This window comes from Terrapene carolina, unplaced genomic scaffold (assembly GCF_002925995.2).
Source record: "Terrapene carolina triunguis isolate 2854851 unplaced genomic scaffold, T_m_triunguis-2.0 Scaffold21, whole genome shotgun sequence".
In the NCBI taxonomy this organism is placed as follows: Eukaryota; Metazoa; Chordata; order Testudines; family Emydidae; genus Terrapene; species Terrapene triunguis.
The window spans coordinates 20151083-20163363 of NW_020664372.1; the positions used below are offsets into that span (position 1 = coordinate 20151083).

At 38.7% G+C, this 12281-nt stretch overlaps 1 protein-coding gene across 1 annotated transcript in view; it reads right to left on the reverse strand.

Moving 5' to 3' along the window:
- ABCC4 (ATP binding cassette subfamily C member 4) overlaps positions 1–12281 on the reverse strand; it is a 192892-nt gene that overhangs the window by 43732 nt on the left and 136879 nt on the right. The window contains exon 27 of the mRNA XM_026656707.2: positions 5057–5212. Within this exon, the coding sequence (XP_026512492.1) occupies positions 5057–5212 (156 nt within the window). The remainder of the gene's footprint in view (positions 1–5056; positions 5213–12281) is intronic.

The window sequence follows — 12281 nt, forward strand, 5'->3', positions numbered from 1 at the left end:
AAGAAGAAGTGTGAGAGAATGAAAAGACCAGGAAATAAGTTTGTTCCTACCTAAAGGCCCTGAAGGAAATCAAAAGGTTAAGGCAACAAAAGTGGGAGAGCGCTGAACCACTGAGCTTTAGCCCAATGCCACAAACTGATCTTCAAGTCAACAAAAGCAAGAGGGACATGATTTTACCCCAGAATTCTCTACTAACAGCCCTGAATGCTGCTGATATTCAAGCAGAGATGGCACAATCTGAGAATCATGGACTGGAGGAAATGTTAGGATGTCAGTAATTCTTGATGTCATACACAAGGTAATCCAAGCCAAAAAAAAACATCATCATGCTGTTGAGGACTGTGAAATATCTGATTTGTTACCAGAGTTTCTTAAATCTACATTTTTTTTAAAAAAAGAGTAAACATTTGTTTATATGATATGATTTTTTTAAAGACATCACACATCTTAAAGGTTAAATCCTGCCCTGATGAAGACCCTTACTGGTGTCCATGGACCTGCATGAGGGTGAAGAAAATCTGGACAGAATTTGGACCTAAACCTTTTATGATGTGTTAATTTTTAAACCATTCCTGGAGTATTATGAAGGTATTGATGATGGCAGAATGTGGTACAAAAATGTAATAAGATCATGTGTTTGATTTCTTTTTATTTTCTTGTAATGTGCCAAGTACTTGAAAGTATTTGTTGCATCAGGAAACTTAAATAAAAACCTGTTGAATTAGCAAAGGGGTTTAACAGAATGGTTGAGGAAACATTTTTCTTTAAAAAAACAACACTGCAAGTAATTTGTTTAACAATACACATTTTAATAAGTTATTTGAGATGTTTTGAAGGTATTGTTAAGATAATTTTCCATTCAATCTATTTTTATAGGTTGGCAAAATAAGAAACTGAATTTATAAAATGTTCATAACTATTATAAGTCATCCTAAAAGCAAACACGTATTGCAACAGCAGATAAGGATAATTTTTAATTATCATTTCTGACACAGATTAGTATTTAAAATAGCCTGTTTTATGAGAGGAAGTTAATAAGCCAAACCTGTAAATAATTGTTGTAAAAATGCTTGCAGTCAGGGTAACAGATCATATTTACAGACAGACACAACCTTCAAACAGTTCTATCCAAGCAAACAATTAGAAACCTAAGCACATTTTTATTTCTGTGGGTATTTAAATTCACATTTAAGGAAACTTCAGTCTTGTTTCTCACCACTCTCTGGAGAGTGACTCAGTTAGCATGCTACACGATATATTTTACTGAACGCCTACAGCTAGACTACATAGTTTTCCCAGAGAATGCTGAGGATTGCAGCTACAAACTGTTGCTCCATGTTATGTAGCTATTTTTTATTACTTATACAAATATTAGTAATATAGTACAAAATGTTTATTATAATATAATTATTCCCTCACCCTCCAAAATGATTAAAGTCATTCCTTGGTCTTAGACCTTTGCATATACTTAGTAGAAAACAAACCTCTCTTTATCTGGAAGAGAAACCCTACCTGCTAATCTTCAGACACTTAAAACCCCTGGGGACTATGACAAAAACCTTCTATATAACTAGCAAGATAAAAATAACAACATTTTACTTTATTAAAATAATTTTATGGTCAGGTCAGGAAACTTCTGCATGAATAACATATACAATTAATTATGAGTGCTCACGGTGTGGAGACAGCATTTGATCAGCAGTTTTCCATCTCTAAAGTTATATTTTGTTCACCTGGGATCAGATATCCAAATGTGGAAATCACCTGAAATATTTGTAGTTAAAGTTCTCAAAACCCTGTAGCCCTTGAATGAACTGATCATCATCCATTTTCAGGAGAAAAGAACATTGTGCACAAACAAAAGAGAAAGAATTTAAGTCTATGTAAAGTCCTCTTTAAATAGAAAAAGGTCACTAACTCCACTGAGTAGCACCACTGTGCATTAATGAAGCCTCCAGTATGCAGAAACAAAAGACGGCCCACATTAGGCTGCAATCCAATTGTATTTCTTTGCTAGTAACAGCATACCTACCTCTTTTTGTTTGGCTTCTAGTCTCAAGAAAGAAAAGAGAAAGCCAGGTGACAAAGAGAGGCATTAAAGAGCCATTGCTTGTTAACCTTCTTATTACATTCACAGTTATTTTTAAAAAGAGAGATAATAGAATATAAACATATAAAACAGTACATTAAGTGAGTGCTACCTTGACTTCTTCACCCTGCTGATGGACCCACAAACATTCAGACACCAATATGGTAAAAGGCTTCTGGATCCAACGTTATTAAACAAAACAGAATGGAAGCTGGAAATTAACAGTTAAAATGCTACCTACCAAACAAATCCCACTGGTGTCTAACCAAGTGTTTCCTCCCGTCACCCAAACAAATAGGATGAGCTACCTGCAAAGCACATGCCTCCTAGGCCATGTGTTCATGAAAGGAATAGGGCACTGCAGAGGGAGCACCCTATAGTCATGGCTGCTAGAGCCATGTTCCCACCTCAAAGGGGAATTATGGCCAGAGGCTAGGTCAGAGTCCCCATGGAATCTGGTGACCTGCATAGGCCCAGCTATCCAAAGGCATGTGGGTCATACAAAATTCTTCTGCTGCAACAATGTCTCGCTTGCTCTTTCAGTTAGCTGTAGGGTAAAGGTGTGTGGCTGCTCTGATGAGGAAAAGGGCTACTTCCAGAACCACCACAACTACTTTTCTTCCAATGCCCCTCATCAGGTCTAGGATGGCAGCTTTATGGCTTTGTAGCTGGTAGCATCATCCTCAGCCAGGACCTAACACATGGCTTGTGCCTCTTCTGTTAATAAATTGAAGGCCTAGAACAACTACCCTCACTGAACACCATTGGTCACTATTCAGAGGTAGGCATCAGGGTCATCATCCAGTCCAATCTTGGACAGAGGAAGGCTGGTACTCACTGGCTGCTTAACTGGTGTCCTTGGATTACTGAACATAGGGAATATAGCTAGTGGATCACTGCTTGGGCTTGTTTCTCCTTTGTGATTTACAGTAAGAACTGCTGTTGGGCTACAATTGGTTTTGCTGCTGCTGTTCATCATCCAGTTTGTGATCTCTTCCATTACTCCCCCTTTTTATACCTCTTTTGCAGATGAGGTTCAAAAGAAAACTTCCACGCAATACGACATGCAGAATGCTCTAGAGGTCAGCAACAAGACTCATCTTTTTGAGGAGAAGAGGCAAGACATTTTTGGGAGAAGGTTTTCAGCTCTGGAGTTTGATCCCTTCAATAGTCCAAAGCCAGAATATGGTAATATTTAAGATGCAGTGCAAATAGCACAGGGGTCAGCAACCTTTCAGAAGTGGTGTGCCAAGTCTTCATTTATTCACTCTAATTTAAGGTTTCGCGTACCAGTAATACATTTTAATGTTTTTAGAAGGTCTCTTTCTATAAGTCTATAATATAGAACTAAACTATTGTTGTATGTAAAGTAAATAAGGTTTTTAAAATGTTTAAGAAGCTTCATTTAAAATTAAATTAAAATGCAGAGCCCCCCGGACCGATGGCCAGGACCCAGGCAGTGTGAGTGCCACTGAAAATCAGCTCGCGTGCCGCCTTTGGCACGCGTGCCATAAGTTGCCTATCCCTGAAATAGCATCTCTTCAGACTGGCATTTTAGCTGGTAGGAAATGTATGGTCAGTTCTGGAGGAAGGAGGAAAGTGATTTAAAAATTAGAAAGGCTCTATTGTTGGAGAGAGGAGCTGAGGGGCAAACAGATGTTTAGTTGTGAAGTCTTGTTTGGCCATTGATATTGTTTATTATTAATTTTTGTGCTTACACCCAAATAATATTATGATATGGATATAGCCGTAAAATAAGAAAACATTACAAACATTCACGTCAATCAGGTGCCTAAAGCACCAATGCAAAAAAAAAAAAAAAAAGTGTGTTTAATTTTCACTCAGAATTTAATTCAAATACATGAAAAACCAAAAATCACACACTGACAAACAAATCTAGATTTCAGGAGCATGTATGTGTGTGGGAGAGGAGAGCAGGGTTTCTTTCTTTGCTTTTTTTATTTTAAAAAAAGAGAACAATAATAAAACCCTACACACACACACATTCTCTGCTGGACCACTTTCCATGTAGTCCAGTTGAGGGGTGAGAGATCAGGGAACCCATTGCAGGTCTGTGATTCTCTGCCCAGCTCCTGCCCCGGTGCAGGTTGCACAGCTGGCAACAGCCCCCAAGGGATCATATGCCAGTTGGATGTTGCTGGAGTGCAACACACTCCTGCCATGCCCTCTCTGCATCTTTCTCCTGGTGGGGAAGGTGGCATACTGCTTGCACTGCCCATCACTCCTGTCAGAGCAGCACGAAGAGGACAGAGAAGAGGAAAGAGTCAGACCCAAAGGGCTGATCCTATATGTTATGGAAGAGGCAGTCTGTAGGAAAGAATGTGATCTTATTCAAATTCTTTCAAATACATCAGATTACAGAGAAGCACAATCTCAGTTATTGTCTCTTAGCAGTTGTTGAAGAATTAGTCCACAAGAATGGACTGATTTAAATGATCAAGACATTTTGCCGTATTTTCAGACTGAATCATTTGGATACTAAATATATAGACTCTTGTTTTCAATTTAGTAGTCCTTTGCAGAGATATTATGGAAAACAATAGCCACTCGTATTTTTAGGTTCTAGCAAATGTATTTTATGCTCTGTGTTGGCTCTTCAGCAGTAGTTAGCCAGCAAACTTAATTCAAACTATTTCTAGAATTGTGCTGATATTGACATCACTGATGCACACACAAAATAATTGGTTGACGTGACAGAAATCCATAGATAATGAAGTTGTTAAAAAAGCCGTGATTATTTCTGCTCCATTCTAAGGTTACAGTGGGAGAACAGGGAAACTAATATTTACAAAATGGACAAGGATGAAATTCAGGGATCTAGGAGTACTGCAAACAACAGAGAGGAGAAAAAGAAAAAATGATTATAAAAATGATCTTGACAGAGTTCTTTGAAATGTTACAGCCCTAAAATGAAAATGCATGTGGAGGACAAAGTTAGCTTCATACCTGAGGTATGATTGAAATTTTCTTCCGCAAGTCATGAAGTCCCAGTTCTGATGTTAAGTACTTATCAATCCAAATTCGTCCTTTGGGTTCAGCCAACCGAAAGAGGGCTGCTATCAAAGAGCTCTTTCCAGCTCCTGTTCTTCCCACAATTCCAACCTGCAAAACCAACCAAGCCAGTATGATTAACCCCAGTAGCTTCCAACATAGTATTTGTAATACTCTTCCATTAATGTAAACTGAGATTTATTAAAAGGCAAGGCAACAGGTAAATTCCTTAAAAATTGTTGTTGTTTTTTAAAAGGTAAACTCTAAGAACACCACCACCCTGGAGTCGCATGGGATTTGAAGCTTCAAGAATTTTCTAAATCATCTCATTTAAAGGTGAAATGAATGTTTTCTTAACAAAAGGCCTCCCTTAAAATGAGCTGCTGAATGCCTAAATGAGAGGCCATGTGGCCACGTGGACAGAGCACCGGACTGGTACTTAGGAGTCCTGCGTTTCATTTTCAGCTCTGCCATTAGCCTGTTGGGTGACCTCGCACTAGTCACGTCACTTCCCTGTGCCTCAATTTCTCCATCTGTAAAAAGGGAACAATGACACTAACACTTCTTTGTAAAGCACTTTGAGCTCCACCTATGGACATTATTAGTATTAAACAAGCATTACTAACAACACTTGAGACAATTTTGAGTCAGATTCTGATGACCTTACTCAAGTTGAATAGTATCTAATTCAGAGGTCGGCAACCTTTCAGAAGTGGTGTGCTGAGTCTTCATTTATTCACTCTGATTTAAGGTTTCGCGTGCCAGTCATACATTTTAATGTTTTTAGAAGGTCTCTTTCTATAAGTCTATAATATATAACTAAACTATTGTTGTATGTAAAGTAAATAAGGTTTTTAAAATGTTTAAGAAGATTCATTTAAAATTAAATTAAAATGCAGAGCCGCCCGGACCGGTGGCCAGGATCCAGGCAGTGTGAGTGCCACTGAAAATCAGCTCGCGTGCTGCCTTTGGCACGCGTGCCATAGGTTGCCTCCCCCTGATTTAACTCAATGAGGAGCCATAATAGAGTCAACAATAGGGCTACAAAAAGTATCTGAGCAAAGGGCCTGGAGAGATGGTCCTAATGTTTGCCATAAGGAGCTGCAGTAAAGAAGAAACTAATATTGGCTGGGGCAGTGGATTCCTTTTATAGCCTAGCTTTGAAAGTTCAGATCCTTGCAGGGGACAGAGATGCTGCTTTTCTCAAAGCTCTGAATACCAGAGCCACATATCTCATAAGCAGGGATCTCGAAGAAGGACATGTGAGGGAATTAAGAAATCTAGTTAAGCACAATAAGTGGAAGGAGGCCGACCAATCCTAGAATACACAACACAGTCTAAAAATCCTCTAAGAAAAGAGGAATTCACAAAAAGAAAATCCGCCAATATGGCTCCACAAGGAGCCACTCAAAGAACAGAGGATTAAAAAACCATACTGGCAACAACAACAACAAAAATGGAGAAGCAACCCAACTAATACATTCAATCAGTAAGGTTTTCACAGAAAATGCAGGGAAAATGTAAAATAAGGAAATGCTAAGAAGCCTAATGGTATGGAACTAAAAAAATCTTTTACAAATATATCAAATGAAAAAAAAATACTTAGGGAGATTGTAGGTCTGTTAATAAATGAAGAAAGGGGCAAAATTAATGCTGACTAAATATGACTCAGATAGTGAACTCCTTTTTGCAAAAAACCTGTCTTCATCAAGAAACAGGTGAGGATTACTTAGAAAAATGGAATGTACACCCAATCAACTGTCTCACAGAGCGCAGCTTGGGATAACTCTCTCTATAGATCTGCTCTGGCAGAACCTGTTACAGTAGAACCTCAGCGTTATGAACACCAGAGTTACAAACTGACCAGTCAGCACAAACCATCAACTGGAATCAGAAGTACACAATCAGGCAGCAGAGACCAAAAAACAAAAAACAAAACCCCACGCAAATACCGTACAGTACTGTGTTAAACTAAACTACTAAAAACTACTAAAAAAAAGGGAAAGTTTTAAAAAAAAGATTTGACAAAGCAAGGAAACTGTTTCTGTGCTTGTTTCATTTAAATTAAGATGGTTAAAAGCACCATTTTTCTTCTGCATAGTAAAGTTTCAAAGCTATATTAAATCAATGTTCAGTTGTAAACTTTTGAAAGAATAACCATAACATTTTCTTCAGCGTTACGAACAAGTCAGAGTTACAAACAACCTTCATTCTCAAAGTGTTCGCAACTCTGAGGTTCTAGGTATATATTACATTCAGTTCTAGGCACCACATTTCCAGAGAGATATTGGCAAACGCTGAAGGGATTTCAGAGAGGAGCAAGAAAAATTACCATGGACTGGAGATACTGATTTATGAGGGAAGACAAAAGAGTTAAATATGCACAGCAGTGGTTCTCAACCAGAAGTAAGGAGATTCTTCCAGGGGGTATATCAACTCATCTAGATATTTGACTAGTTTTACAACAGGCTACATAAAAAGCACTAGCGAAGTAAGTACAAACTAAAATTTCATACAGATAATGGCTTGTTTATACTGCTCTATATACACGATACACTGAAATGTAATTATAATATTTGTATTCCAATTGATTTATTTTATAATTATATGGTAAAAATGAGAAAGTAAGCAATTTTTCAGTAATAGTGTGCTGTGACACTTTTGTATTTTTATGTCTGATTTTGTAAGCAAGTCGTTTTTAAGTGAGGTGAAACTTGGGGTACACACAAGACAAATCAGACTTGTAAAAGGGGTACAGTAGTCTGAAAAGGTTGAGAACCACTGATGTACAGTATAGCATGACTAAGTAATTAAGAAGGCACATGACAACAGAAGAATATTTGAAAAGTACAAACACCAAACAAAATTGGGCAATTATGTAGTGTGATACACAGAGATACTGAAATGATATTAAGGAAAGGAAAACTTAAGGTGAATATCAGGAAAAAATTTGTAACAGAGAAATTAAGATATGGAATAGGCTCCCAAGCAAAGTGGCAGAACCTGCATTTAAAAAAAAAAAAAAAAACACCCTAGACTAAGCACAAGAAAATATACTGGAAGAAGCAACTTGGAAGACGGACTGGATAACCTAAAAGGTCTTTTCTACCTCTAACTTTTCCAATTCTATGATTTTACTGAATAACTGATTCACATGGGTGTGTACAATCACTAAGTACACCTCTACCCCAATATAACACGAATTCGGATATAAGGCAGTAAAGCAGTGCTCCGGGGGGGCGGGGCTGCGCACTCCGGTGGATCAAAGCAAGTTTCACCTAGAACGCGGTAAGATTTTTTGGCTCCCGAGGACAGCGTTATATCGAGGTAGAGATGTACTACGTAAGTGCTAATAATTATTTTACTGTTACCTAAAATGCAGCTTAGTTTTAGCAAATCTGTTTAAAGGAATGGTATAAAAGGAAAAGGAAAAAAAATAATTGAAATAATGAGAAATATTTCTGAAGAAACTCTACTAAAGCTCCTCTTCCTTCAAAAAGATAAATCAGAAAGAAAAAGCTAAATGGAGAACACACATAAAGTGTTTTAAAAAGAAAGAGTTCAAAAGCATTTCTTTTGAAAACCTTATTGATATACACTACTGTATTAGCAACATGAAGAAAAACATTATCAAAAATAAAGTCACTCTTAAAATAAAAATGAAGCTGCTTGTATAGTGTCAATATCTCTCTTTCAGGCAGGCATCAAATGAAAGCATTTCATTTTTCAGTGTTTGACCAAAAATACAAATGGATTTCTCTAAATTGACTACACGCTGCTAAAATCAGCATGAATTTGAACTGGCTCTCAGTAAACAGAATTTTATTCCCTGTTATAAATCATGTTATTCAAAAGGCACATTATTTTTCCATATACAGATCATAATCAAATCTGTCCTACAAAGCTGAAACCAGGCAGGCAGGCCCTTGTGCAGCCCTACTGAAGCCAATGGCTACCTCCATACACAAAAGGGTATATCAGCAGGATTGGGTCCCTGATTACTAAACACAGAACTCAGATTTAGGTCATCCAGACAAAGAAAATAATTTATGTTTAGCAAATGTATGAACCGACATGTGTTAATGTGTTTCTAAACACCACTTACCATCTAGCTTTGACAAAGACAGCTGTGTTGTGTTCAAAATCCACCATTATTTTTGGCCTGGTCTACCTTTAAAACTTATACCATAAAAACTTAAGAACGGCCATACTGGGTCAGACCAATGGTCCATCGAGCCCAGTATCCTGTCTTCTGAAAGTGGCCAATGCCAGGTGCTTCAGAGCAATTAACAGAACAGGGCATCCAATTCCTTATCATCCAGTCCCAGCTTCTGGAAGTCAGAGACTTAGGGACATCCAGAGCATGGGGTTGTGTCCCTGACAGCCACTGATGGGTTTATCCTCTATGACAGGGTGGCCAAAGTTACTGACACTCTGAGATGCATATGATAATCTTCAGAAGTTCAAGAGCTAGGTGCACCTGTCAAGGTTCAGGGCATCAGCCCCACAGCAGGGTGGTGGGGCTTGCCTGCCCAGGACTCAGGGAACTTGCCAGGGCTTCAGCCCCATGGGAGGCACCTGCCAGGGCTCGGGGCTTCAGGCCCGCTCCTGCTGAAGGATCTTGCAGGGATTTCACTTTTTGGCACTGTACCTTTTAATTTTTGTTTAACTAACTTCCTCACTTTTGTCTAGTTCCCCTTTCTGAAATTAAATGCTACAATGGTGGACTCTTTGGTGTTTTCCCCACAACAGGGATGTTAAATTTTATTATGTTATGGTCAGTATTACTAATCAGTTCAGCTATATTCACCTCTTGGACCAGATCCTGTGCTCCACTTAGGACTAAATCAAGAATTGCCTCTCCTCTGGTGGGTTCCAGGACTAGCTGCGCCAAAAAGCTTCCATAGTGTAGACATAGTCTTCATCTACATTAGGTGCCAAGTGTTGTTTGAGGCCTTAGAGGACAGTGAGAAAATACTTTGGCCTATTCTATATTTAAACCTTAAGCCAGGTAGACTGAAAAATCCTGTGCATCGTAGCTATGTCAACCTAACCCCCACTGTAGAGGCAGCCAGATTGATGTTGATAGAAGAATGCTTTCATTGACCTAGAGGGAGATGGCATTCCTACAGTGACGGAAAAAACCCTTCCATCACTGTCATCTGCGTCTACACTATGGGATTGCAGTAGCATAGCTTTGATGCCATAGCTGTACCATAGTAACTCCTGTAGCATAGACAAGGCCTGAAATGTTAGTAACTTCTAGGTTTTCAAGAAATGCTTCCCTTTTACTAAAATCCAGGGAACAGGGGCAGATACCTGGAAACCTATTATTTTACACATTATAGTGGTGATGGCCTACTGTCATACCATGTGATACATTATCAAAAACAGTAGCTTCTAAAAAGGAAACCCATCTCTCCCCAGAGCTGCAAGAGTTTCAAACTGGGCAAACTTACTTTAGGATGACAAACCCACAGCACAATCACTCAGATCAAAAAAGCAACAAACGTTTAGCCACTGTCTGGGTACCTCTCTTATTTCTGTTCTTTTATTTTATTTCTGTTTCTTGCCATGAAATTTAAATCTTCTTATTCACTATTACACTAGAGTGGCTTATTATAACTGCTACAGAGCTGGCCCAAAGGCAAGAAAAGTACAGAGAAGATAAACAGCTTTTTTACTACACTTTGTAAACTCGTTGCCCTCAACTCCCACTTACCTTTCTCCATGAAATTATCTTTGTACAAGATAGAAGGGCTGAATTCTTGTAACATGCTTGTTATTAAAATGATTCACTTGAGGAATGGCATGGCGGTTGGGGCTGAATGGAAGTGCGTGTTACAAATTAAGTCAGGGCAACGATTGTATAGAACTGAGCCAACCTCCCAGGGAAGATTTCTTAATCAAAAAACGTATATCTGCATTTGAAATGTGGCAAAACACGAATTAACACTGCAGGGCTCTAATTTCATTTGGTCTATGGGGGAAACTTGCCCTATCACACTCTTTCAATTGAGATGGTTTCAAAATTGGGATGATGGGGCAAAGGTAGAAGAGTCAAAAGTTTGCAGAGTGAGGGTTTTTATTTCTGTGTTTCTTTTGGCTAACAATCTCATTAATGCTGATAGTTAATTGGATAAGTTGCCAAAAGGAACTGAAGTAAAATCCCCACAATCCTAAAATTATGAAATTGACTTTTTCCCCCACTTATCTCTCCTTCTCCCACATCCTGGGATTATGTGTGTGTGTGCGCGTGCACCCTCCTTTATTTTTTATTGTCACTTTCCACCTTTTGTGTTGCCTCTCCCTGCCCCTTTTGTGTTTCCTTTAGTGGATCCTCAGTGTCCCTTTGTACAGCTCTACTTATCTCCCCTCTTTCCCATTCATACTTAGCTTCCTAACAGTTTAGCTTCTCAAGACCAATGCTGATGGAAAGGTATTACACCTGTATCTAAACTGGGGGAAAGGTCACATGCAGTTAGCTAACACAAGTTAGTTAAACTCAATCCATCCTTGACCTTTTTTCCCCTAATGGATACAAACTGTTGGAATCATTAGAGCAGCTTTGTCTTCTCAGTGGCAGAGACAGAAAATGCTCTCCAGCAAAGTGTGATGCTCCTATTTCTTTGTAGTTAATAAGAGTAATGTGTTCATAAGGTGGCTAACAGTTTAGCACGGTGGTTCTCAAACTTTTGTACTGGTGACCCCTTTCACATAGCAAGCCTCTGTGTGCGACCCCCCCTTATAAATTAAAAACACTTTTTTACATATTTAACACCATTATAAATGCTGGAGGCAAAGCGGGGTTTGGGGTGGAGGCTGATAGCTCACGACACGCCATGTAATAACCTCATGATCCCCTGAAGAGTCCCAATCCCGAGTTTGAGAACCCCTGGTTTAGCATACCCTTAATTATTCATTTCCTTGCTTTTAAATTCTGGGCTTTGTAAACGACGTCTGGCATGCATATTGTTTTCTCTTAGTGACCTTAGTTGCATTTTGAAATAAAAGCCATGATCATGCAATCAGATCTGTGCAAGAGGATCCATACGCCTGGGCTGAGTCCCACTGAAGTCACCAAGCCTCTGCACATGCACAAGGATTCAGATCTGCCCACATGGATCCAATCACAGGACCAAGGTCTGCATTTGTTTTATTATAACTATTTGTATTATGT